This window comes from Schistocerca gregaria, chromosome 1 (assembly GCF_023897955.1).
Source record: "Schistocerca gregaria isolate iqSchGreg1 chromosome 1, iqSchGreg1.2, whole genome shotgun sequence".
Taxonomy (NCBI): domain Eukaryota; kingdom Metazoa; phylum Arthropoda; class Insecta; order Orthoptera; family Acrididae; genus Schistocerca; species Schistocerca gregaria.
This window is the reverse complement of record NC_064920.1, coordinates 111871693-111898399: the sequence shown is the minus strand read 5'-3', so window position 1 is coordinate 111898399 and position 26707 is coordinate 111871693. Positions and strand designations below refer to the sequence as shown.

Here is a 26707-nt window from a genome sequence, read left to right as displayed (position 1 = left end):
TACATTTTCACAACCACAGGTTGCAGTTATGTATATTTGTATACTGCAAAATAGTAAAATATACATAGCAAAATAAATATGTTTCCTCAGGAGTAATAACAAAGCTCTTCGTCAGAAAACTCAAAATTAAATACCCCCTTTAAAAAACTACAAAGTATTTCCAATACATTCATTAACGTTCTTACAGTACAAAAGACCACATATCACACTATCACTTCCTTTTCCCCTCCATACACTGTTTGGAACACACTGGAGCAAGCACATTGAAATAAGATACGTATAAATTAAAAGCAAGCAAATTTAATATTCAAATTTCTTTAATTTATTACAGGTTTAAATGTGTACTTCACTGATCGTAAATATACACTGAGTGAATGTACAAGAAATAATCATCAAAAATTATGAACTATAACCTGCATCATCATCACAGTTCAGGAACTTTGAACATTAGAATTTTTAAACTTCCTATTCTCTCTAAATTTGTATATACATATATCTGTAAAATTTGTTAATGTTTTCATTAAGCCCCAACATTAAAATCTTATTTGTTTCTATTTTTATGAATGTATTATATGTCCTTTATTTAAGCAATGAACACTAACACCAAAATTAGTTTCTTTACTTGCCCTTTTTTAAGTTATTTAAAGTGAGAAGCTGTCAAATATAGTGTCAAGAATAGACTCTGTTTATAACAATAAATTTCAGTCATAAATAATATCAAGTGGTTTCACTGCAGATCTCTCCAATATTTACAGTAGAACTCAACAGTTCAGTATGTATTGAATAAGTAAAAATATTTTAAGACATACAAATGCTGACAAGTTTAAAAGAAACCTGGTATAAACACCACAGCTATGGATGTTGATAAGACAGTCATTCGATGTTGTAACGTACTGTTGTAGTCTGCTCCGTTGCCTAAATACGACCTGCCATCCAACACTAAACTAACACCAAACCTTAAAAGAATTTTTCATACCCTTCTAATCAGAACCTACTCACAGGTACTTTACTACCATCTAAAAATTCAGTACATTTGATAAATATAAATTTGATGAATAACACTACAAAATATATCCAATTAAATAACATTATTATTAAGCTATATGTGTGTGCCAGATTAGTGTGTGTGTTTGTGCCTGAGTGTGACACAACTACAGCCTTTAACAGCAAGGAGGTATACAATGTGAACTAAAATACTGAAATCTATCAATCACTGTACAATTTATTGCAACTGTTAACAGTGTTTCTGTATACCTCACTGCTTGTACGAAGAATTCTTGGTGTTATATGGAATATCTTTAAAGAAATTACTTTTCTTATCAGTGACCTCTCAAAGATGGATGGTGAGGTATCAAATATACCTGAAGCCTCACTAGGCAGAGGGCCGAGATTGCTCTGCGGTAGTAGCAGTGGCCGCAGGTTGTGATGGAGCACTCTGTGGTGACTGAGTGGGTGGGGTGGTGGTCGGCGGTTCAACTGGCAGAGTCGCCACTGGGGCTGGAGGAGGCACAACAGAGGGATTGTAGGGGGTTGTGACTGGTGGAGGTACTGGAACAGGAGCAGGTTCAGTACACATTGACATGGGGACTTCTACTGCAGCACTGTATGAGGGTGGTGGGGTAGGGAACTTCTTAACTGCAAATCGAGGATCACACATGGCTGTCTCATAGTCTGGTAGGTCTGGCAACAGTGATTGACTATCAGGATCTATGTAATGAATAGTGCGCTGTGTAGCAGCTAGGCGAAGGGTTAGGTACTTGTAGCAACTCCATACCACACCAATGAAGTAAGCCTGTAACAAAACAAAGTTGTATTACTGCAATTTCAGTTACAAAGACATAAATGTAATTAGACTATGTGCTCCTCTTTCGGGAACTAGAGAATTTGAAATTGAACGTTTTGCTGCAAAAAGGATGTAGCTAGAGCTTTCCATGTTTTCAGTAAGTTAAAAGGACTACTCAAAACCAAAATTCTAAGGTATAAGAAAACTTACTTTTTGATTATGTTACTTAACAGTTCTTACATATTATAACAGTACTTTCACCCAAAAATCTAAAAGAAGATTTCTTTTATGAAATGGATTTCATAAAATAATTCTATAATCATAATAATTTATTATTTATATAAATGTTCTAAATGAAACACAGCATTAATTTCAGGTTTACAAGCTGAATTACATTTGTCAATGTTCATATTGCCCTTCTGCAATGTCTGGATCTTATTGTGCATTGTCTGTGTGTACCCCAGTGTACAGGTAAGATTTCAAGTGGCACAAAGAAGATTGCAACTTGTTATAAATGAAGCGAGATGTTAAATCGTGCATATCATTACGGCAGAGACGTAGAGTCATACGAGAATAATATCAAATAGCCACATATGGAATGTGTCAACTCATATTCCTAAATCTTGTTACAGCCAGGTGTTTTATATAAAATGGAATGATCACATACAAGGCGACCAGCAGGAATATTCAATAACATGGTAAGGACAATCATTTGAAACCAAAACATCTACTAAACGTGGGCTCTAAAATGCATTCCTTAAGAACAATGAGCACTTTTTCACTAGAAGAGGTGTTCTACAGTAGTGAACATGAGTAAGTGCTCATAGCTCTTAAGATACGCATTTTAGAGCTTTTTCTTCAACTGATTATTCTTGTCATATCCCCGAATATTAACCATTCCTCTGGGACACCCTGTAGTCTGGCCAGTGTGGAGTCAAGGCCTTAAGACTTCCAAAACCAATGACAACACTAACCAAATGACTCAAATTTTGAAAGGAAAATCAAATACTTAAATCTTGGAGGACAAACCACTTTTATGAAGAAAACTGAGGCTGGACGTACCCATGCAAGGGTCATCTGCTAACATCTGCAACAACAAAGATAGGAGGGCATAAATAGTGCAAAGTGCCAAAAAGCGGGGGCTGTTCAGTAAAATATGGATCACTGTGAAGGGAGCCCTGCAACTACAAAGGGGAGAGGTCACATTGTTGTTGTTGCGGTCTTCAGTCCTCAGACTGGTTTGATGCAGCTCTCCATGCTACTCTATCCTGTGCAAGTTTCTTCATCTCCCAGTACTTACTGCAACCTACATCCTTCTGAATCTGCTTAGTGTATTAATCTCTTGGTGACCCTCTATGATTCTTACCCTCCACACTGCCCTCCAACATTAAATTGTTGATCCCTTGATGCCTCAGAACATGTCCTACCAACCGATCCCTTCTTCTTGTCAAGTTGTGCCACAAACTCCTCTTCTCCCCAATCCTATTCAATACCTCCTCATTAGTTATGTGATCTACCCATCTAAGCTTCAGCATTCTTCTGTAGCACCACATTTCAAAAGCTTCTATTCTCTTCTTGTCCAAACTAGTTATCGTCCATGTTTCACTTCCATACATGGCTACACTCCATACAAATACTTTCAGAAAAGACTTCCTGAGATTTAAATCTATACTCGATGTTAACAAATTTCTCTTCTTCAGAAACGCTTTCCTTGCCATTGCCAGTCTACATTTTATATCCTCTCTACTTCGACCATCATCAATTATTTTGCTCCCCAAACACTTAGATTACGAAATGAGACAGCAAAACTCCTTTACTACTTTAATTCCCTCAGCATCACCCGATTTAATTTGACTACATTCCATTATCCTCGTTTTGCTTTTGTTAATGTTCATCTTATATCCTCCTTTCAAGACACTGTCCATTCTGTTCAACTGCTCTTCCAAGTCCTTTGCCGTCTCCGACAGAATTACAATGTCATCGGCGAAACTCAAAGTTTTTACTTCGTCTCCATGAATTTTAATACCTACTCCAAATTTTTCCTTTGTTTCCTTTACTGCTTGCTCAATATACAGATTGAATAACATCGGGGAGAGGCTACAACCCTGTCTCACTCCTTTCCCAACCACTGCTTCCCTTTCCTGCCCCTCGACTCTTATTACTGCCATCTGGTTTCTGTACAAATTATAAATAGCCTTCCGCTCCCTGTATTTTACCCCTGCCACCTTTAGAATTTGAAAAAGAGTATTCCAGTCAACATTGTCAAAAGCTTTCTCTAAGTCTACAAATGCTAGAAACGTAGGTTTGCCCTTCCTTAATCTAGCTTCTAAGATAAGTCGTAAGGTTAGTATTGCCTCACGTGTTGCAACATTTCTGCGGAATCCAAACTGATCTTCTCCAAGGTCCACTTCTACCAGTTTTTCCATTCGTCTGTAAAGAATTCGCGTTAGTATTTTGCAGGTGTGACTTATTAAACTGATAGTTCGGTAATTTTCACATCTGTCAGCACCTGCTTTCTTTGGGATTGGAATTATTATATTCTTCTTGAAGTCTAAGGGTATTTCGCCTTTCTCATACGTCCTGCTCACCAGATGGTAGAGTTTTTGTTGTGACTGGCTCTCCCAAGGCCATCAGTAGTTCTAATGGAATGTTGTCTACTCCCGGGGCCTTGTTCCGACTCAGGTCTTTCAGTGCTCTGTCAAACTCTTCCCGCAGTATCGTATCTCCCATTTCATCTTCATCTGCATCCTCTTCCATTTCCAGTACATCGCCCTTGTATAAACCTTCTATATACTCCTTCCACCTTTCTGCCTTCCCTTCTTTGCTTAGAACTGGGTTTCCATCTGAGCTCTTGATATTCATTCAAGTGGCTCTCTTTAATTTTCCTGTAGGCAGTATCTATCTTACCCCTAGTGAGATAAGCCTCTACATCCTTACATTTGTCCTCTAGCCATCCCTGCTTCCTGCTTAGCCATTTTGCACTTCCTGTCGATCTCATTTTTGAGACGTTTGTATTCCTTTTTGCCTGCTTCATTTACTGCATTTTTATATTTTCTCCTTTCATCAATTAAATTCAATATTTCTTCTGTTACCCAAGGATTTCTACTAGCCCTCATCTTTTTACCTACTTTATCTTCTGCTGCTTTCACTACTTTTCCCTACGAGCTACCCATTCTTCTTCTACTGTATTTCTTTCCTCCATTCCTGTCAGTTGTTCCCTTATGCTCTCCCTGAAACACTCTACACAACCTCTGGTTCTTTCAGTTTATACAGGTCCCATCTCCTTAAATTAGCACCTTCTCGTAGTTTCTTCAGTTTTAATCTACAGTTCATAACCAATAGATTGTGGTGAGAGTCCATATCTGCCCCTGGAAATTTCTTACAATTTAAAACCTGATTCCTAAATCTCTGTCTTACCATTATATAATCTGTCTGATACCTTTTAGTATCTCCAGGATTCTTCCATGTATACAACATTCTTTTATGATTCTTGAACCAAGTATTAGCTATGATTAAGTTATGCTCTGTGCAAAATTCTACCAGACGGCTTCCTCTTTCATTTCTTCCCCCCCAATCCATATTCACCTACTATGTTTCCTTCTCTCCCTTTTGCTACTGACGAATTCCAGTCACCCATGACTATTAAATTTTCGTCTCCCTTCACTACCTGAATAATTTCTTTTATCTCATCATACATTTCATCAATTTCTTCATCATCTGCAGAGCTAGTTGGCATATTAACCTGTACTACTGTAGTAGGCATGGGCTTCATGTCTATCTTGGCCACAATAATGCGTTCACTATGCTGTTTGTATTAGCTTACCCGCACTCCTATATTTTTATTCATTATTAAACCTATTCCTGCATTACCCCTATTTGATTTTGTATTTATAACCCTGTATTCACCTGACCAAAAGTCTTGTTCCTCCTGCCACCGAACTTCTCTAATTCCCACTATATCTAACTTTAACCTATCCATTTCCCTTTTTAAATTTTTTAACCTACCTGCCCGATTAAGGGATCTGGCATTCCACGCTCCGATCCACATGACTCCAGTTTTCTTTCTCCTGATAACGACATCCTCTTGAGTAGTCCCCGCCCGGAGATCCGAATGGGGGACTATTTTACCTGCGGAATATTTTACCCAAGAGGATGCCATCATCATTTAATCATACAGTAAAGCTGCATGTCCTCGGGAAAAATTACGGCTGTAGTTTCCCCTTGCTTTCAGCCGTTCGCAGTACCAGCACAGCAAGGCCGTTTTGGTTAGTGTTACAAGGCCAGATCAGTTAATCATCCAGACTGTTGCCCCTGCAACTACTGAAAAGGCTGCTGGCCCTCTTCAGGAACCACACGTTTGTCTGGCCTCTCAACAGATACCTCTCCGTTGTGGTTGCACCTACGGTACGGCCATCTGTATTGCTGAGGCACGCAAGCCTCCCCACCAATGGCAAGGTCCATGGTTCATGGGGGTGACATTATGGAGTCTTCCTGGTATGGCCAAATGGCCAATAGAAAGCCGGCTGAGGATGGTACATTCCCACCAGGGAGATTTTTTTTTCTTCCCGCTTCCTGTTTGGGGTTTAAGGGCGCTCAACTACTGAGGTCATTAGCACCCAGCCACAATTGTAACAGCACATAGAATCTAGTAAAACTCAAGGGCGGGTGGGGGGTAGGGGGGTGGGGGGGGGAAGGACACCAGAAAGTTCTTACAAAGATGCAGATAAAATAAGTGAAAGAGTTAAATGTCTTTGGACAAGCCAGTCAAAGTGATAAAACGAAGAACACGAGCAGCAGCTCGAGCGTCATCAGCTAAAATGTCCTGTCTCTGCCATCTACTTTACAGGATAACACGAGATTGACTAAAACGGGGACACGACAATAAAACATGGCGCACCGTCAATGCATGACCACAAGGGCACTGCAGGGCTGGGGCACCGGAGAGCAGGTAGCGGTGGCTAAACCGGCAAAGCCCAATCAGCAACCTGGCCAGAAAGACCACCTCTCGCCGAGATGGTCGGGAGGAGGTTGTCCAAGCAGTTGGGAACAGTTTCACGGCCCGGAGCTTGTTTCCTTGAAGTGATGACCAAGTATCCCACCACAATGACACAAACTTCTTACATACAACCCCACTAATGTCAGATGACGGGACACAATGGGAGGCTGGCTGAGGCAGGAGGACTGCAGCCTTGGCTGCAGCAACAGCAGCCTCATTCCCAGGCACTCCTACATGGCCGGAAACCCACAGAAAGCTGACAGGAGAGCCATCATCAGCAAAAGAATGGAGGGACTGCTGGATCCGTTGCACCAAGGGATGGACCGGATATGGAGCTCCAAGGCTCTGAAGAGCACTGAGTGAATCAGAGCAGAGTACATATGATGCATGGCAGTGGCGGCGGGCATACTGAACGGCCTGATGGAGAGCAAAAAGCTCGGCCGTAAAGCTGGAACACTGTCGTCGGGGCCGTCACCTTTAAATACCGGCTCCTCGACCAAAGGCACAGCCGACACCATCGTCAGTTTTGGAGCCATCAGTGAAAATAAAGGTGTGACTGGCAAGTCACGCACGAAGTTCAACAAACTGTGAGCAATACACTGCAGCCGAAGTACCCTCCTTCGAGAGCGAGCTGAGATCGAGATGAATATGAACCGGAGCCTGGAGCCAAGGTGGTGTCGGGCTCTCACCCACTCTGAAGTTGGTAGTGAGGGCAAAATCCAATTGTCGAAGCAGGCGACGAAAGCGGACTCCAGGGGGCAGCAGGGCAGACACTTACAACCCATACTGACGGTCGAGAGAATCGGCAAAGAAAGACTGATAAGATGGGTGGTTGGGCATTGACAACAGCCGGCAGGCGTACCGACAAAGCAGTACGCCGCGCCGGTAGGTCAATGGTAATTCGGCAGCTTCAGCATAAAGACTCTCGACGGGACTAGTGTAGAATGCTCCGGTCGCAAGATGTAACCCCCGATGGTGGATGGAGTTGAGTCAGCGTAAGAGGCATGTTCTCTGGGCACTCCAGTAGATCGCGAAGTCATCGACAAAAACAGAGCCTGAGACATTAGGTGGAATGCAATCCATAATTGGATTGATCGCTATGGCAAAAAGAGCTATGCTCAAGAGGGAGCCCTGAGGCACTCCGTTCTCCTGGAGGAAGACGTCAGACAATACAGAACCCACACATACCCTAAACTTTCGATCTGGTAAAAAGGAATCAATAAAAAAGGGCAGGCGACCGCATAGACCCCACCTGTGCATAGTGCAGAGGATATCTCTTCCCCAACAGGTATCATAAGCCTTCTCCAAATCGAAGAACACGGCTACCGTTTGGCGCTTTCGCAAAAAGTTGGTCATGATGAATGTCGACAAGGTCACAAGGTGGTCAACAGCGGAGCGGCGACGATGAAAGCCGCATTGAATATTGGTAAGTAGCTGTCGAGATTAAAGAATCCAAACTAACTGAGCGTTAACCATGCACTCCATCACCTTACAGACACAGCTTGTAAGAGAAATGAGGCGGTAACTAGAAGGTAGGTGTCTATCGTTCCCAGGTTTGGGTATAGGAACAACGACGGTGTCACGCCAACACATGGGGACTTGACCTTTGGTCCAGACGCGACTGTAGGTACAAAGAAGAAAGCTTTTGCCTGCCGGAGAACGGTGTGTCAGCATCTGAACGTGAAGGGCATCTGGCCCCGGAGCAGAGGACCGGGACAGTGCAAATGCACGTTCGAGTTCCCACATAGTAAAGAGGGCATTATAATTTTCCAGATTCAGCAAGTGGAAGGAAGGTCGCCAAGCCTCTTCTGCCTGTTTCCTGGGAAGGAAGGCAGGGTGGTTATAGGCGGAGCTTGAAACCTCCGCGAAAAAGCGGCCGAAGGCGTTGGAGACATCCACAGGATCAACAAGTACCTCATTACCTGAAGTTAGGCCAGGTACCGAGGAATGGACCTTAATGCCCGACAGCCGGCGCAGGCCACCCCAGACGAAAGAGTAAAACTGTTAAAGGAGCCGGTGAAAGAGGCCCAACAAGCTTTTTGCTGTCTTTGATGACTCTACAGCATTGCGCTAGGAGTCGTTTGTATCCAATACAATTTGCCAACGTAGGATGGCGGCGAAAGGTGCGTAAAGCATGTCGTCGAGCACGGATAGCATCTCTACAAGCCTCATTCCACCAGGGGACGGAAACGCGATGTGAAGAAGAGGTGGTACGAGGAATGGAACGTTCGGCAGCATTGATGATAACAGCCGTGAGGTATTTGACCTGACTGTCACAACTAAGTAAATCGTCCTTCCAAACCGCCCACCACTTTTTGAACAGTAGATTTATTTGAAGTTAAAACAAGACAACTGAAAAACACTCCATTGTTGATAACTTTGCTGAAGTGTTCCACTAAACATAAACCATGGATCAGTCATTTGATGCAACAAAGAAGTAACTCAAGAAGTGTCCTGTTTCTTGCAACGTAATACCAGGACAGCTAGCTCTATCTCTTGGTATTAAGACACACAACAAATGGAGATGCATCTTTCTTGTACAGAACAGAAGTGTGTTTTTCTTCGACCACAAGACAGTTAATTGAACTCAAACTCCTCCAGGGGCCCTTTCCCTCCCCAACTATTTAACTGATTTAGTGCAGCCTACAAAATGTATGTTTCAGATTTTCAGAGTATTTAACTTCAATACTTTTATCTTTAGAAGGTCTTCAGCCGGAACTGTATTATCTCAATTGTTCGAGCATTGACATTCTTTTACTAACAGGTACAATTAGCATCTGACATGACAGAGTAATGGGTTATCCACTTTCAAAGCAGATAGGAACTAGTTCATACACTATTCCAATTACACTATCAGTGGCTGCTCCTCCCTCCTCCTCCTCCTCCTCCTCGTCCCCCCCCCCCCCCCCCCAATATGCATAAAAAATTGCAATTTGTTCTCTCATATACAATCACTTGTACATCTATTTTCGACAACTTTCTCAGAATCTTTCACAGCAGTGCAATACCATCTAGTTATTATGCATACTTGACTGATTAACTGAACTTTCTAAAATTGCTATTTACCCATAATGCTTCTTTAAAATGATAAAATGCATACATTGAGACACTCAACAAGGAAAAATGTACAAATTAACTATGTATTTTTATTTCTGAGTAAAAATATCTTATGCTTGTCAAAAATACCAGTTTTATTTTCCCCAGCAACACTTAATCCTCAGGGAGAACTATGCTATACTGGAGCACAATGCAGTTCAGAAAGTACAGAGGATAAAATAAAATTATGTTCTTACTGAAACCACCAGACTATCATTTGCATGTTGGAGGGACAAGGGGCTACGGAGGAAAAAAAAATCATGATCAACACATCTCTGATCCTCCTCCTATAAATTCCACCATATTTAATCTCAATGTACAGCCCTGACTTTTTACATCAACTCCAACTTTGGACATTGTTTATTTATTGTGAATCAGGTACATAACTGATAAAATTATTATTAAATTTAGTAAATAGACAGATGGTAATGACAATTTCTGAATCAAACATGTCACTATGGAGCATGGGTTCATTTTAATCTTTGTATGCACCAGAGAGATTTCAACTTCAGTAATGTTACAAAGTGTCCTGCTATTAAAATTCCAAGAAGGCACATTCCTAGAGAAGTCCTGAACTTGTTCCTTTCTCCCACATACACTCAACAACTAACAATGTCCAAATTAACTACACATTTTTATTTCTGTGCCAAGACATCTTATACTTATCAAAAATACCTGTGTTTTAGTTTCCCTGGCGATGTTTAATAACATCAAAAAGAGACACACTCAAACTTTTACAGAAATAATTATTGACAGCTGCTCTTCCCACACATTTTCCAAATGGACCCATGTGGGACAAAATCTTAATCACACATGGTGTACCCTCTGTCACAAACAGTAAGGCGTCTCGCAGAGTACAAAGGCATATGCAGACGGAAAGATCACATCCTATTTCGATAATATGACTTTTGGATCATTCCATGTCAAAACACATAATAATTCAACGATTTGTAGCCCTCTATCCCAGATTTTCACAAAACTTTGCATATTTTCTTGCACTTATATCACAGGAACTTCTGCAAAATCTTTTTGGCCTCAGACTATGACTTTATCACTACATTTAAAATTCTATATAAAATATTCTGATAACTGAGGTCTACAAGAATGTAAATGCAAAATGGTACTTATCTACGTAAACGCCCACAACTCAGGTGTTTATGAAGCTTGTGATTTGGAATTTTTTCAGTAGTATGGCATATAGTTAATAGGTATCCAGTTGCTGAAGCAGTAAAGTTACAAATAAATTTTTTACACAATAGTATTGTATGTCAATTTTCGATTTCTGAAAAACAGAGGATGTGGAAAAATGCTTATATCACATTTCTTCAACATCCTGGAAACCTGATTTTGGTCTTGCAATATCTCCTAGATTGTAAGCTTTCTAACAATATAAAAATTTTAATGGGTCTTCTGCTAACTGACATGCGCATCTGAAATCAAAATACTTATTGCTGTGATGGAAAAGGATCATTTTAAGTATGTTCATCCACTATATGTCTCACTGCCTCAGATGCAAGGGTATCAAATTAGCATATTTAAGTACAACTCAATCTAGGTAGCAAGTTAATTTTAAGTGTGAAAATTTCTTTCCTTTCATTTGACTAATTCAGTGATTTTTTAAAGACTATAATATATATGATATGTGTGTTCAGCCAATCACCTGCTCACATGGATAAAAAAAAGTGTTGGTAGACAGCAATGGCTTGTTTGAAAGCTTTATAGGCATGAAAACAATGCAACAATTGCTGAAATTCATTATTGAGATTAACTGGCATCCAACAATTAGTCCATCTGGTCTCCGTTGCTCTTTGCCTTTCTGTGAGAAAAATCAAATCTAGAATGATATTTTCACTCTGCAGTGGAGTGAGTGCTGATATGAAACTTCCTGGCAGATTAAAACTGTGTGCCGGGCAGAGACTTTAACTCGGGACCTTTGCCTTTCCCGGGCAAGCAGGTTTATACCAGGTTTGAGCACCGGAATGATGGTGCTCTTCTGCCACTGCGATGGAAAGACGCCATCGCACCAGAGACAGTTGAAGATGATGAGAAGATGTCCCTTGTAGTCAGATGAGAGATGTTTAATCATCAGGCTGTGGATGTGATCAGGCCCAGGAGCTGTGTTGGGGCAGTGTGCAAGGGCACTGAGGAGCTCCCACTCTGTAAATGGGGCATTACAGGATTTACTGCAGCATGTAGTGAATGAAAGGACGTTCCTTTCCAGCCGCCGTTTGAGCTTGTGAAAGGCTGGGGGTTAATACTCCGACGCAGAGGCTCAAGCAAAGTGCTCGACAATCGCATTTGCGTTGGTACAGAACTCGCCATTTATGGTAACACCGGGGACAGCTGTTCAGGCCTGGTACCCGAAAAGACGTTTGATCTTTACCCAGACTTGGGAAGGTGACATGCGGCACCCAATGGTGGACACTTCTCTCTCCCAACACTCCTCCTTCCGTTGTTTGATAAGGTACCAAACACAAGCACAGAACCATTTAAAGGCTATGAGGTGCTCCAGGGAAGGGTGCTGCTTATGTCGCTGTAGTGCTCACAGACACTCCTTAATTGTTTCTGTGACTTCCGGCGACCATCAAGGGACTGCCTTGCACCTCGGGCACCCTCAAGAGTGAGGGATATCGCTTTCTGCTGCAGAAACAATTGTGCTAGCTCAGCCAGGCGGTGGAAAAAACCGCCACAATTCCACTGGAGGATGACATCGTGAGACTGGCAGGGCATGGAACATTCAATGAGGCACTTTACGCCTCAAGTCACCTACTGCCACCTCTTTATAGCCTGAGCAGTCTATATCCATTGTGTCCGGGGGTCTGGCAAAATCTAGGTCCTCAGTAGACGCCAAAATCTCCATCCCATCCTCGGCCGCAGAGCTCGTAGGTAGCAGTGGTGTGAGTGCCACAGCAATTTCCTTGGTCTGAGGGGGTTTCTTTTTGGATTTGTGTGGCTGCTTCTTGGGTTCCCTGGCTGGGAGGACTTCACTGGCTCAGTCTCCGGGACTGAAGATGAGCGTGAAGCCCTACGACCAGCTGCTTTTGGCCTCTTCAGCCACTGGTGGGTGTCGTATTTCGCACTGGAAGAAACCTGGGAAGGGAGTGACCCAAAGGACCCCTTCATAACGAGAGAAGCCGAAGAAGATTTACACTTCTCTGGCTTAGAAGTAGGGACAGATGTACTCGATGGTTGGGGAGGGGGGACAGGTGTAGTCTTCCGGCTCTGAGAGGTGACCTGGGTAGGCAGAGCCGATGGTGCCAGAACTGTTGTGGCGGTGGCACAAGACAATGTCATATGCACAGGACGCATGCGTTGAAATTTTCTCTTAGCCTCAGTGTAGGTCAGTCTGTCCAGTTGATACAGATAGGAGGCAAGGTACATGGAGTATTGGGTTGGGATAGGCATCTGCAATCTCGGCATATGATGCTGGAAGTACAGCGGGAAGACATATCACCAAACTTCCAGCACTTAAAGCACCGCACCAGGGGAGGGATATAGGGCTTTACACCACACTGGTAGACCTTCACCTTGATCTTCTCAGGCAATGTATCAACCTCAAAGGCCAAGATGAATGCACCGATGGCAGCCTGACCCTTTGGACCCCGGTGGACATGCCTGACGAAATGTACACCTCACTGCTCTAAATTGACGTCAGACTGCAAAAGAAGGTCTCTGTGAAATATGATATCCTGGACCATATTTAAGCTCTTATGAGGTGTGATGGTTACAGAAACATCCCCCAACTTGTCACAAGCGTGTAACTCCTGTGACTGGGCGGAGGATGCTGTTTTGATCAAGATTGAACTTGTAATCTAAACGGCCAACAAAAAACTGAGGCTTCATCATCATGAAAGATTCCCAATCAGCTCTCTAACATGCAAGGCATCAGGGCGAATAAGACCCACTACCATCCTTAGCCTGACGTTTCTCCCAATGGTGTGGCCAGGGAGGGGAACAATTTGGAGGTCATACTTCTGTGCAATGAATTGAGTTTGTGATCGCTTAGAGACTGCTGGTTTTCACCACCAGCAAGAGATGATGGACTACACTTCAACGCGTGTCATCCACCCTGATGCCACCCACTCTGGTCAGAGGCCCTCCCCACAGGCGCCACCCAGCCGCAGCAAAGTCCACCTGGTAGGATGGCCACTGCCAGGAATCCCGATGCCCAAGGGGGATGGGCATCTACCCCTTGGCAAAGGTGCAGAGTTAACAACACAGGCATCAGCACAGCGATCCCTTCGTGGTCAGGAGGTTACAACCAACAGGGTACATGGCTGCCCCACCACAACGGACTGGCTACCGTGCTGGATATCAGGTGCAAAGAAGTCCATGGTCATCGTTGACGCAGAAATCGACACTGCTGAGTGCATGGTGGAAAACGCACCCAGGAAGACGTCCTCGCCCAAGAGATGGAGAATGGGCAGGACTGCAATGAGACAATGAGGAAGAGGGCTAAAGATTTCAATAGACACGATGCACCCTGTAAGGCGCCCTTATCCAACTGGCTCGCTCTTTGGAAAAATTTTGAAGAATGGAAGCCAAATCCTGCAGGGAACCATCACCTACAGGCCGAAACGAGTGAAAACGCTTCGTACGACAGGCAGGAATACCTCGGGCCTATTCTAACCCCCGGACCCTCAGGGGAAAGGACACGAAGGACATTGAGGTACCGCGTACAGCGGGCTGCCAGATAAGACACATGGGAGGACCAGAAATTTCTTAGTTTCAACGAACAGAATGGCAACAGGCCCACAATGTAGAGACAGTGGGAGAAAAGATTTGCGGCACCAAAAATTTATACAGACAGTTTTGTCAGGGGAAAAGCAAAAGCCATTGTTGATGCTCCAGGAGTAAAGATGATCAAGACAGCTCTGATGATGCTGCTCAGTGAGACAGGTCCATGGAGAACTGCAATAGATGGAAAAATCAAAAACAAAATGGGAGCTGGTGATGACCAGCAGGAGACAGGACATTATAGGATTAATGGCGATAGCAAAGATGACAACGCTCAGGACAGAACCGTGAGGCACACCACTTTCCTGCATGAAGGTATCTGACAAGACAGAACCCACATGCAACTTTAAAAACTCTTCAATATAAAAATGCCCGAGGAAAACAGGGCAGGTGCCACATGTAAGGAGTACAGAGGAAACCAGTTCTCCAGCAGGCGTCTTAGGCCACCTCCAAATCAGTCTGGGATTCACACACAAAACCGTTCATGCCATGGGTGGACAAATTAATGATATGGTCAACTGCAGAATGCCACACTCTAAATCCACACTGTACATTCATTAGTAAATGGCAAGACTCAAGCCACCACACAAGCCGGGCAAGAATCATACTTTCCATAACCTTGCAAACAGGGCTGGTAAGAGAGATAGGGCAATAGGTAGAAGGAAGGTTTTTGTCCTTGCCATGCTTAGGTACGGGTATGATGTTGGCTTCACTCCAGCATCCAGGAAATGTGCCCTCTGCCCAGATGCAATTGTACATGTTAAGCAGAAACAGTTTGCCCGCAAGATAAAGGTGCTGCAACATCTCAATGTGAATGGTGTCTGCCCTGGAGTGGAGGATCGGGATGAACGGAGAGCTTGATCTAGCTCCCTCATAGTAAAGGCGGCGTTGTAGCACTCACGATTTGGAGAAGAGAAGGGTATCACCTGAGCCTCCTCCGGTCGTTTCCGATGGAGGAAGGCAGAGTGATAGTGGCAAGAGCTTGAAATTTCTGCAAAATGGCGGACCAAGGTGTTTGAGATAGCAATAGGGTCCACGATGACAATGTCAGCTACTGTCAGGCCGGAAATTGGGGGATGGATCTTGGTCCCAGAGAGCCGTCGGAAGGTGTCCCACATGACACAGGAAGGTGTGGAACAGTTAAAATAACTACTGAATGAAGCCCATCTAGCTCTTTTGCTATCCCAGAGAATGCGATGACACTTTGCACGCATCTGTTTATAACGAATGTAGCTTGCCAGTGTAGGGTGGCAGTTAAAAATGCATTGAGCACGTCTCTGTGCGCAAATTGCATTGCACCGCGCCTCAGTCCACCAAGGGACTGGGACACAACGTGGTAAAGAGGAAGTGCGAGGAATGCAACGTTCTGCAGCAGGAAGGGCAACGCTTGTGAGAGAGCCTACCTGGTCATCACAATTGAGGAGGAGTAAAGCTGCCAGTCAGCCTTAGTAAGCTGCCACTTAGGTGTGCACGTGGATGGGGTAGGAGTCAGCAAATGGATAGCACACGGGAAATGCTCACTCGAGCAGGTGTCAGAAAGAATGAACCAATCAAGACGAGGGGCTAGCTGGGCAGTGCACAAGAAGAGGTCCAAATGGGAATAGGTGTGTGTGAGCGAGGAGACGGAAAGGAAAGTGGGTGTTCCAAAGGTAGAAGAGGTTAAGTTGGTTAAGGAGGTCAGCCATGAGGGCACACTCTGACAGGCCCTGGGATCGTCAGCAACAGAATGCAGATCATTCCCAATGATACCCCAGGCATATTCCCCAAGGAAAGAGAAAAAGAATAGCAAGAGGATAGACATGCAGCATGGAAGGGAAAAAATGCTGCAAAGGCTGCGGCCACGTGGCAGCCAAGCACGAACCCGCCAAAGAGTGGCGAGCCCCCTGAGAGAAAGTTTTAGTCTGAGGGCAAACAGATTTTGCATAACTTCTTATGTTAGAAGTATAAGCAAATGTGCAAAGTTTCATGAAAATCTGAGATGATGGGTGACATGACTTACGTGATTTGATGTGGAATGACCCCTTCTGTATATCATTCAACACCAAAATAAACCAGTAGCTAAGAATAATCATTCCATAAAATTAGCTCTTTCACTATTGTTTCAAAAATATTTTATATGGCAACTAAAGTGAGCTCACTATATGCTTTGTTTACTGTTTTATGTCCTTTCTTAGTTAAAGCTCAATGTTTTAGGTGAAAAATTCAAGCATGTGAAAAAATTTGCTGTTGATCTGCACTAACCAACTCTCTTCTTGAATAAATTACAGTCAGTCACCGAATCAAAGGCTAACACAAACACCTACATCTGCGCTCAAAGTCATCATATGGTACTGTGAAGTCATATTACTGAGATAATGAATGATACAGTTTACAAGCAATCAGAAGCTGGTCACAGGTGATGCCCACAGATGGAGACTGTAAGCTGCCACCTAAGACAAAGCAGCTTCATCTGAGAATTGCACTAACTGTGCATTCAATCAATATACAGAAGTTTCGTAAATGGGTGTCCCCTTCCTGTTTCGTACATAAATGGTGCATTGGAAGAAAGACCTATGGTACACATCTGTGTACCATATTACAAGCATAGGCCTTCCTCCAACAACAAACACTTCACCATGTCACCGGTGGGTCAGCTATTTTGTACACTTTGCCTTCATCTCTTGCACTATCTTCGTGTGACTAACTTGACACAGACAAATATGAAACAGCCACAAAATTCAGAATCTACCATCTGATATCTATTCATTTAGCTAATAAGACAAATGGACTAATTTAATCGTAAGGGAAAGGGTGATTTCGTAAAAAATTCTGTCACAAAATCCTGTTCAACACTGTAAAACTTGTGCACTTGCTGAAGAATAATTTAGTTGTGTGACAAAATTACCTTGACCATCATGGCTAACATGAAGAACATGAGAACCAGCAGGGACAGACATTGTGGGTTAAGTCTTAACAGTTCTTCCTGGAATGGAAGATGTGGATTTTCCTCAACAACACGGTGGACATTTGGCAAATAGCACAGGTACCCAACAGCAGTCAGACTAAAAAAGAAAGTAAATATTAAATAGTGCATGATAAACACACAACTTGCCATAAAAAAAAAAAAACAACAACATATTACCTTGCAATGCAGAAATCAAAAACTTGCAAGCAAAAGAATGGCATCAAGTAGGATGGCTTGCCCTTTATTGCACCATATACCATTATCAGAGTTATTGCAAATGTGCAGAAAGTCACAACCATTCCAACATTTAAGTCCTCTGAAAATGGATTTAACCACAATATATCAAATGAACGAACTCATACATAATCTCTCAGTCATATACCATTCAAGTTGATACTAACAAATCATTTTTTTGTTTTCAATGTAACAAAATAGTTAACAACAGTGAAGAAAGATTCTTCTATCACAATTTATCTACAACAATTTGGTTTTTTCCCTAAATATGTTGACAAGGAACTATATGGTCATTTGATAACACTACTAATAACTTACAACACCAAGTAGTGTTACGTACGATGGTTAAGACTTCTATGAACAAAGATGTCCCTGTATCCATGAGCTGCAGCAAAATCTGTCTGCTTCAACACTTCACCTTGTGGATGAAGGCTTACTTCAATATTTCTGCCAAGATTTGGTGCAATCATTTCTACTAAAGTGTCATCAACTTCACTTAATGGTGTCGGCAAAACTGGATCTATTGCTACATTTTCTTGTACCATTTCAGGATGCCTCATCACTACGGCAATCACTGAGAGGGCCAAAACATGAAGCATCTATAACAAAATAAAAACTAAATAAATAAAAAGACATAGCCACATTGGACATAGTGAAAATGCAAATTCCTTCATAAGCTAACGAAACCATTAATTTTGAAATAAGTACATAATTGCAAGCATCATAACAAACACATCAAACATACTGACCCTTAGCCCAAGAAAGTATCAGGTACTAACAAAACTTTTACATACACTTTCAATGGGTACTACTAAGCTGTGACAATACAGCAAATGCTGGAAATGTCAACTCCGCACTGCCAATAGCAGAGATGAGAAGACTGAGAATTTCAAGCCAGGAATGAAAGATACCAGAATATTAGCAATCAGTTGACTGATTTCTTATTTCATTCCAAAGATTCATGTAGATGTAGATGTAGATACACAGCATAATACTTTTGTTTGTAACTGTCCATGTAACAAGGAATTCACACTCTTTAGAAACTTGAGTAATTCACTAAGCTGCTCTATGCATTGGAGAATACTGAGAGATAAATTTTGATGTGATCACTGGCACAAAACACATAAGCAAAAATTTTTCATTTAATCATATTTTCTGTTCTGAATGGTTTTGAAAAATTAAACGCAACCATGAGGTTCTTTACTGGCAGGCGTTTTAGTATACTCCTCACTATCTTCTTTCCTCAGTCCAAGCATCAAAGCTCTGAATAACTTTGCTGCTGATATTAAAGTTTAAAAATGTAGGCTAAAAATGTCAAGGTTTCACTAATTTGCAATTTCATCTCAAATCGTACAGGGCATATCAATGTTCTCTGGAAAAAGTATGTACTAAAGGTGTTAACAAATAAAATATTTACTATGTAGGAAAAGGCATAAGGAGAAAAACACCATCCAGACACACAACAGCAAACTCCGACAACATGGGCCCCCGAGCTGCCACAGTTGGCTGTCGTGTGGGAGGTGTGCTTGCTTGTGTGTATGAATGGTGTGTGTTTCTATTTTGCTGATGATGGCTATGGCCAAAAGCTTTGTGTAAGTGTGTTTTCAATGTGCCTGACTGCAATTTGATGTGTCATCTTTATGGTAAGAACTAATCTCTCTTCCTACATTGTTCATATTCCTAACTGGAGTCTCCAGTGTCTGAAATAAAATATTTTCATTTTAGCTTGGTTTTTGTAAATGACACACTCCGTTGAAAAATGTATATTTTGTAAACTAAAAAAACATAACTGATAATCCAAAAGTACAGGAGGCCTCCCAGATGTTTCTTTTTTCAAGCTCCCTCATCTTCAAATTTAGTTGACACACACTTGAAAGTCACAGAATGCTAACTTCCTTGTTATGTTACCAGATACAACTGACAATTTTAAACAATATCTTCTCTGCTCCCACGATCTGTATATGTAAATATTTATTACTATTTTTTTTTAAAAAAATCACATTTTAGGAGTTTTTACAGATGATTTAGTCGGAAACACCCACCACAAAACTTACAAATATTGCACACAATGTCTTGTTTGGTTAAAGTGTTAACAATTGCTGTAATCAATGTGGGCAATATTTCAAACTTTTTCAACATTCTGCATATTGTTGACACAGTAGTGTAAAATATGCTTGTCAGGAAACTGTTTCCAGCTCTTTTCTGTTTATAACAAGTGCGAGAGTTCTTTCGCATGAATCGTTCTACATAAAGTTTTGTGTTCGGTTTGAACTTTTTATTAGATACAATGTCAGTGAGGAAGGTGTAGCGAAAAAACATACTAAGGTTGTGTTTAAGAAAAGTGAAAAACACTTCACAATTGTTGGAAATCTGTCAGACGTACTGCAGAAAAACCTTGGTCCCTAAGTAATTGTGTTACCATCACATCCATTGTGCAGAAATTGTTATATTCACTACACCACCAAATTTAGCGATTCCCCACCTGAATGATCGTCGTCACTGGAATGTGAAGTTGAAGCCAATGCAGGTGTTTATATTCCTGGGTGTGAAGCAGTCCATGCATTGAGTGTTAACATTATGTTGTAGCTCCTAATATATATCCCTTTAAACACCCATACAAAGTAACACACACAAGCAAAAAGTGATATTTACAAAGAAAAGTGGAAGAATTTTAACAAGTTTTACACAAGCAACGTCTTCAAAACTTTGTGAAGTGTACAACGTTGATGCACCTGGTGCAGAACATGGAAGATAGTGACATGTGCAACCAATGTGATATATGGTTTCAGAACTTTTAACACTGCTACCTAGGCAACCACCTATACTGAGAAGGTACAATTACTGACACCGAGACAGTTACCAGACAGCTACCCAAGCGGCAGATACACAAATACAAACCAACTTCCTCACACTATTTAATTCCAAAAGCTCAAAAAATGAAAAAGGTATATGGCCATCCTACTGCAGGCATCCATTGCAAAATGACAATGTTTCCCTCAAATATTAATTAAGGGCGGACAAAGACTGCAGTTAAGCCCCTTAGCAAAAACCGTGAAACTGTTAAAACGATGAAATGGTATAAAACAAGATCAAAAAGAGAAATGTATCCCCCAATTAAAAAGGAGAACCCAAATTTACAAACTGAGCTCTCAAAATTATACTCTCCACAACCAAAATTGGCAAAAAGCCAACCAATGAAGGAAGTATCCAGATATATTTACTGCACTGATTTGAAACTCATTTGTTTCACAAGTAGTGTCACAGGGAAGAGGTACACAGAGATGAACCTGATGCTCTTTTGTGTGTCACAAGCCGCAAGATAAATGCTGGTTGCAGGAGTGTGCAGTATGTTCTGGTGCTGAATTGATGATTGTTGGTGCACTAAACCTTCAGGGTACTGACAATGATGTAATCTATGCACTGTAAGGAGTTGGTGAAGAAGACAGTGGAGCTAGGGAAGTTTGCTACAGAGGTTAGGCTTTGGGTTATGGAAGGAGTAGCTCATCACCGTATAAGCAGGATTCAGAGACAGACCATAGCATAAGTAAAATCAGCCACATTCCAAAATACTGACACATCAGTTTTTCATTTTGACTTTGCTGAGAATTGGTCTGTTGCTTTGCAGAACAAAGTTTAATGTTACCATTGGAACACACCAGAAGTGTCAGTATTCACATGAGCTGCTCACTTTTTTTTTGGAACATCACACTCTTTTGCGAATGTCAGTGATGGTCTCATTTGTGACAGTGCAGATGAACAATTGATGATGTAGCGTCTGGTGCTATAAGTTTCCTAAATACATATGTGTGACTGATGGACATATGGCAGCATCTCATTTTAGAAACCACTTTCAGCCTTAGGAGTCTGGAAAGCTCAGTACAGAAACTAGGACAAAAATGTATAGTTTCTGCAACAGGTCATGGAAAAAGTGCATGTGATGGGATAGGAGGCCTTTGTAAACATCTTGCAACGAGATTTAATCTCTAGAGCAAAGCTGTTGAAGCTATAAGAGATACTATTGGATTTGTATGTACCACATCAAAATTACTACAAAACACGAAACTCTTACTTCTAAATGAAAGCACAGCATGGAAATTCCATTACGGGGTGGGGTGGGGTGGGGTGGGGGGAGAGGGAGAGAGAGAGAGAGAGAGAGAGAGAGAGAGAGAGAGAGAGAGAGAGAGAGAGAGAGAGAGAGAGAGAGAGAGAGAGAGAGAGAGAGAGGGGGGGGGGGAGAGGGGGGGGGAGGAGAGAGAGAGAGAGAGAGAGAGAGAGAGAGAGAGAGAGAGAGAGAGAGAAGTGGTCTGCTCTGAAGCCAGTGGCAGGAATTCAGTGAACTCAAGAACAGTTCTCCACAAAATGCAGCCATAACAGGCTGTGTGTGAAATGCAGAGACCTCAGCATACTTTAGATGGCTTTGTTGCCAGCAACTACATTCCTTTGTGTGTTACAATCAGTGGTGGGTGGGACAAGCAATTAGTCTCTCTTAGGAGCTGCAAGATTGCAAATTCTTTCAAATGGACACTATCAACCAGTGTGATGTTCCCATTCCAAGTACTGTCCTTGTTGGATCATCCTTGTTCATGTGCAAATTCAGCTCAGCTATACAAGTGCAGATGAAAAGAAAACGAACCCTTTTCGACAATGCAGTGTTGGTTGTTACAGTGTAGACAATTTTAATTAATGGAATGTCTTAAGGAAGTAAAATCATGGCAAAGACAAAAATTTGTGAATAATATCAGAAACAAAAAAAATGTATACACAAAGCTATTTTCTATGTCCAATTATTTTTATACAATGCTTGAACAAAATGAACCATTGGTTTCCTTCTCACTTATAAGGCTGTAAAATAATTATTTTCACTAATATATACCATTTTGTGTTACATTTACTCAACATTAACAATCAATTAAAATTTTTAAGTGTCCAGGATTTTTATTATTATTTACCTTGAGAGAAGCTAGGTCTAACAAAAATTTCTCATATTTTGCACCACAAAATATTGCCCACTCTGATTGTACCTTCCATATATAAAATGACTGACTAACATACCAAGCAATTTTTAGAATATTCAGGATGGAGGTTTTTGAGAGGAGAATTTATAAAGGACCAAAACATTTATGCACAAATATTTTGATGGTTTAAGATTTCCAGGAATTAATGTCACAACTGACAGTTAGCAGCCTTTCCATTTTATCATTTCTCAAGAAGTTAACATCCTGTGACTACTCATATTTTCAAAACATAATTTTCAAGTGTTCTAAAAATTACAAATTTTCATCTTTTATTTTTCCAAATTAAAGATGAAAAATTCTTAAGTGGATACATGTTCGTCATGTCTGATATATGAACAAAGTTTTTATTAAAAATAATTCCAGGTATCTATTGCATGTAGCATTTTTACAGTTTTTGTCATTTTCCCTTTAGTTATGACACTTTCAGACATACTCAGAGAGATCTATAACTTTTTAACAACTCAGCAGAGAAATGATTCCCCCCCCTCAGGAAACGAAACAATGATATGACACATTCACTAACACTGCACGATTTGAGAAGAAATTGTCCTAAGAACAGTCAGATAGGGTGTTCTTCGAACTGTTCCAATGATAGTGTTACTGACTGTTATGCAGCAAAATAATCATCAGAGACCATAATCTAATACAAATTTATGAATTTACCTCGTACTTTTAGTTTTTATATCGAATGGTGCATTAAATTTGTTGTGGACATGACACTGCACTACAGTCATCTCATTACTACAATTTTTATTTAGCTTTCATATTCATTGGCTTTACCTACTGGCAACCTAATTACCACCTTTCAGCCTAACCTAGAACTAGGGCTATGCTACAGATCTGTCTTTCACCACAACCTAGATACCAGAAACAGTCTAATATCACACGTTAACCCTTATTTCTTATAGAGAGCTGTATGAATACTTTCAAAGATTTTCAATAAAGTGAATTTCGATAAAAGCAAGTATACTGCATCATTTGGTAGCAAACAAATATTAATCTTTTCAAAACAGCTGACGCAGCAAGCAGCGTGTACACAAAATAAAGTTTGGTAATTTGAAAAAAATGTTGGGAATCAATATCAGAGCCTTAGCGCGAGGAATATATACAAAACATGCAACTGTTATAAATAAACATTGGTCCAGCATTGGATCAACGTTTATTAATAACAACATCAAATATCTGATAAATATCATCCAGGCACCACACGTTCCAACTGAATGATTCTACAGTGAAAAAGACACTAAATCCTGTGATTCGCAGCATTAATATATTGTAACTAGACATATACCACATAAACATCACCATTGTCTCCTTTGATGTTCTACTTGCACATTAACTTTTACATGCAAATTAAATGAAATAGTGATGCATTTGTATTATATATTTTAATCCACTTACCAAGTGCCAAATTCCCAAAAATATTGTGCCTGTTCTAACATGACAGCAAAAACAGCACTTCCAGTCATTTTGTCGCTGTCCAAATTTCAGACGCATGTTGGCACTGGGAGAGAGAAACAAAGGTTTTATAACCATATATGAACAAAAGAGCTGGAAAATACAGTTCACTGACAACAAACTTGATGTGACTGACACTACCACTCATATACTCAGCCGAACTCCTGAGTAAATAATACGGTAATGAAGCTCTTTCAAAGTGTCTCTTCTCATAGGCTATAATTAAATTAAAAGTTATTAAATTGTAATTTACATTAAGATAAATTGCAATTAACAACAGTATTACCAACATTTCGTCAAGCTAATTGCAAAATTGATGTTCTAAAACAATAAAGAGAGATCTTTCTTCATTTATATAATTTTAGAAACTCAAAAATGAACTGTGATAAAAATACAAATTTCCAAGTGACAATAGGCCTATTGTGTTTAACATTTTCATTGTTCCAACTTTTTGATTTACCTGGTACCTTTGCACATCTGGGCCTCTTTCACTTCCACTTACAAGGTGAAGCTGGTTTAAGAACTATTCACTACTGACACCATATTAACTTTCACTGCAACTAACGTTGCTAGATGCGAATTATTTCAACATTTTCAACAAAATTAAGAGTACTGTACTTAGACTACAGTGCGTAGCGCTAATTTAACTTATGAAGTCACAAACTGTCGTTAACAAGGTTAGCGTTAAACACGAAACGCAAGTAAACATATACTGAAGTAATTTCTCTGCAACACACACAAATTCAAGCAATCCTTTAATCACATTGAAAAAATTAACAATATCTCTATTATTATTATAGTGCCTATAGCATATTGCAACAGCTTTAGAACGCATAATAAAATATCACGTACAATTCCCCGACATATACACTTCAATATCGTCGTGCGGTTAAGTGCTGCCACACAGTTTTTCAATATAGCGCCTCACTTAAATCACCATGAACATCAACAGTCACAAAAACTTGTACCTATATTTTTAATTCGGTAGACATTGGCTAAGTCACCCAGCCTCGATCATATGACTTCACTTGATGAACTCAACTATACCAAATAATATGTGCACACACATTTGAGATTCGTCACCGATGCATTATATAGACGTTTTTCAACTAACTTATATTTTACCTGCGTTGCTGCAATACTCCTGCTCAGAGTATTCCGTATTACGCGATGTTTCCGCGTTTAACTTACCAAATGACAATCACAATGGCAGCCCGTGCGACTACACTAGTCAAACTCGCGTCTGTGCAGATAATTCGTTTTGTATCTACTCATTTCCAAACAACGAGACAAACATATCATATTTTACATTTTATGTTCTGGTATCCCACTTGAGAAGTTTTAAAGACATCTGACACTAAATTAACTATTCGCAACGGATCTGTCAAATGTTGGTACTCAAAGATTTTATGTATTCCGTAGACTGGGAAGAATGAACATCGCATTTGTACGTGACATTTAGGGAAAGACCAACAATGAAGGTATGAAAGTTTAACGTTATGTTACATCCGTTGTGGAAAGTAATGTCATACACTTTACACATATAAGACGTATCAAGAACGCATCGTTTCCATACCGATGTACATTTGTAGTAACTAAAGTCTTCCAAGAAATCGCCAAATGAAGCAAATAATAACAGCTAACTAGTTAGAGAGAGCGAGCAAGTTCCTTTCGACGTCGATGATTCTGTATAGCAACAATGTATGCACCATAGAGGCTTCGATTGTTCCTGTAGCAATATATCGCTACACCCAAATTGTAACGCATGCCTTCACAAATGTGAATGGACTGAGGATTTCTTGGTGGGAAGAACGCACTATGTTTGTCGGACGGATAGTCATCGACAGATAAGTAACTTTCAGATGTGTCCAAGGGAAGTGAACTGGGATCTTTGCTGTTAATGTTGTATGTTATGGACTTGCACATAATGTTAATAGTAACCTACGACTTTTTGCAGATGGTGCAGTTGTCTGTAAGAAAATGCTGTAATGGAAATGTTGCACAAATTTTCAGTCAGGCATTGAAAGATTTCCAGGCTAATGTTTACAATGGGCGTCCACGCGCAGATATTGGCAACGACTGTACGTGTATGATTAAGAGTGATTAAGAGCGAATGTGATTATTTTCGACAGTAAAAGCTGATCACTTATCTTCACCTCCCTAGCCCTATGTTTTAATTTTTTTAAAAATCATATGAAACACTGACTCACAATGCAGCTGTTCCTCCATCTTAGATTTCTCCAGTGGCCCTGGCAGACTGCAGTTCATTAGTAGAACTTGTGAAATACAATCAGTCTGCAAAGAAGGTTGCACACAGAACACAAATGTGACCCATCCTAGACTACTACTCAGGTGCTAGGACATGTATGAAATAGGACTTACAGGGAATATTGAACGGATACAATGAAGGGCAGCACGAATGGTAACAGGTTTGCCCCCCCCCC

At 40.9% G+C, this 26707-nt stretch overlaps 1 protein-coding gene across 3 annotated transcripts; it reads right to left on the bottom strand.

Moving 5' to 3' along the window:
- Window positions 1-284: 284 nt before the first annotated feature.
- LOC126334692 (lysosomal-associated transmembrane protein 4A) lies at window positions 285-26116 on the bottom strand. Of its 3 annotated transcripts, none has more exons than XM_049997206.1 (6): window positions 25455-26116; window positions 24207-24309; window positions 18131-18389; window positions 17734-17872; window positions 17497-17653; window positions 285-1792 (listed from the first exon to the last, which is right to left on the bottom strand). In XM_049997206.1, exons 2-6 carry the CDS (start codon window positions 24300-24302, stop codon window positions 1373-1375), a joined length of 1071 nt encoding a protein of 356 aa, XP_049853163.1. In that variant the 5' UTR covers window positions 24303-24309; window positions 25455-26116; the 3' UTR covers window positions 285-1372. The 3 variants fall into 3 exon arrangements, with proteins under 3 accessions (XP_049853163.1, XP_049853146.1, XP_049853155.1); XM_049997189.1 differs by having other exon boundaries at window positions 25389-25497; XM_049997198.1 differs by having other exon boundaries at window positions 25116-25472.
- Window positions 26117-26707: the final 591 nt, after the last annotated feature.

Coding starts and splice junctions, on each gene's coding strand:
- LOC126334692 (XM_049997206.1), bottom strand. CDS start 24,302: ATGCGTCTGAAATTTGGACAGCGACAAAATGACTGGAAGTGCTGTTTT. Junction 17,873..18,130: donor TCATAGAAGTCTTAACCATC/GTACGTAACACT, acceptor ATCCATTTTCAG/AGGACTTAAATGTTGGAATG. Junction 17,654..17,733: donor TTTGATTTCTGCATTGCAAG/GTAATATGTTGT, acceptor TTTCTTTTTTAG/TCTGACTGCTGTTGGGTACC.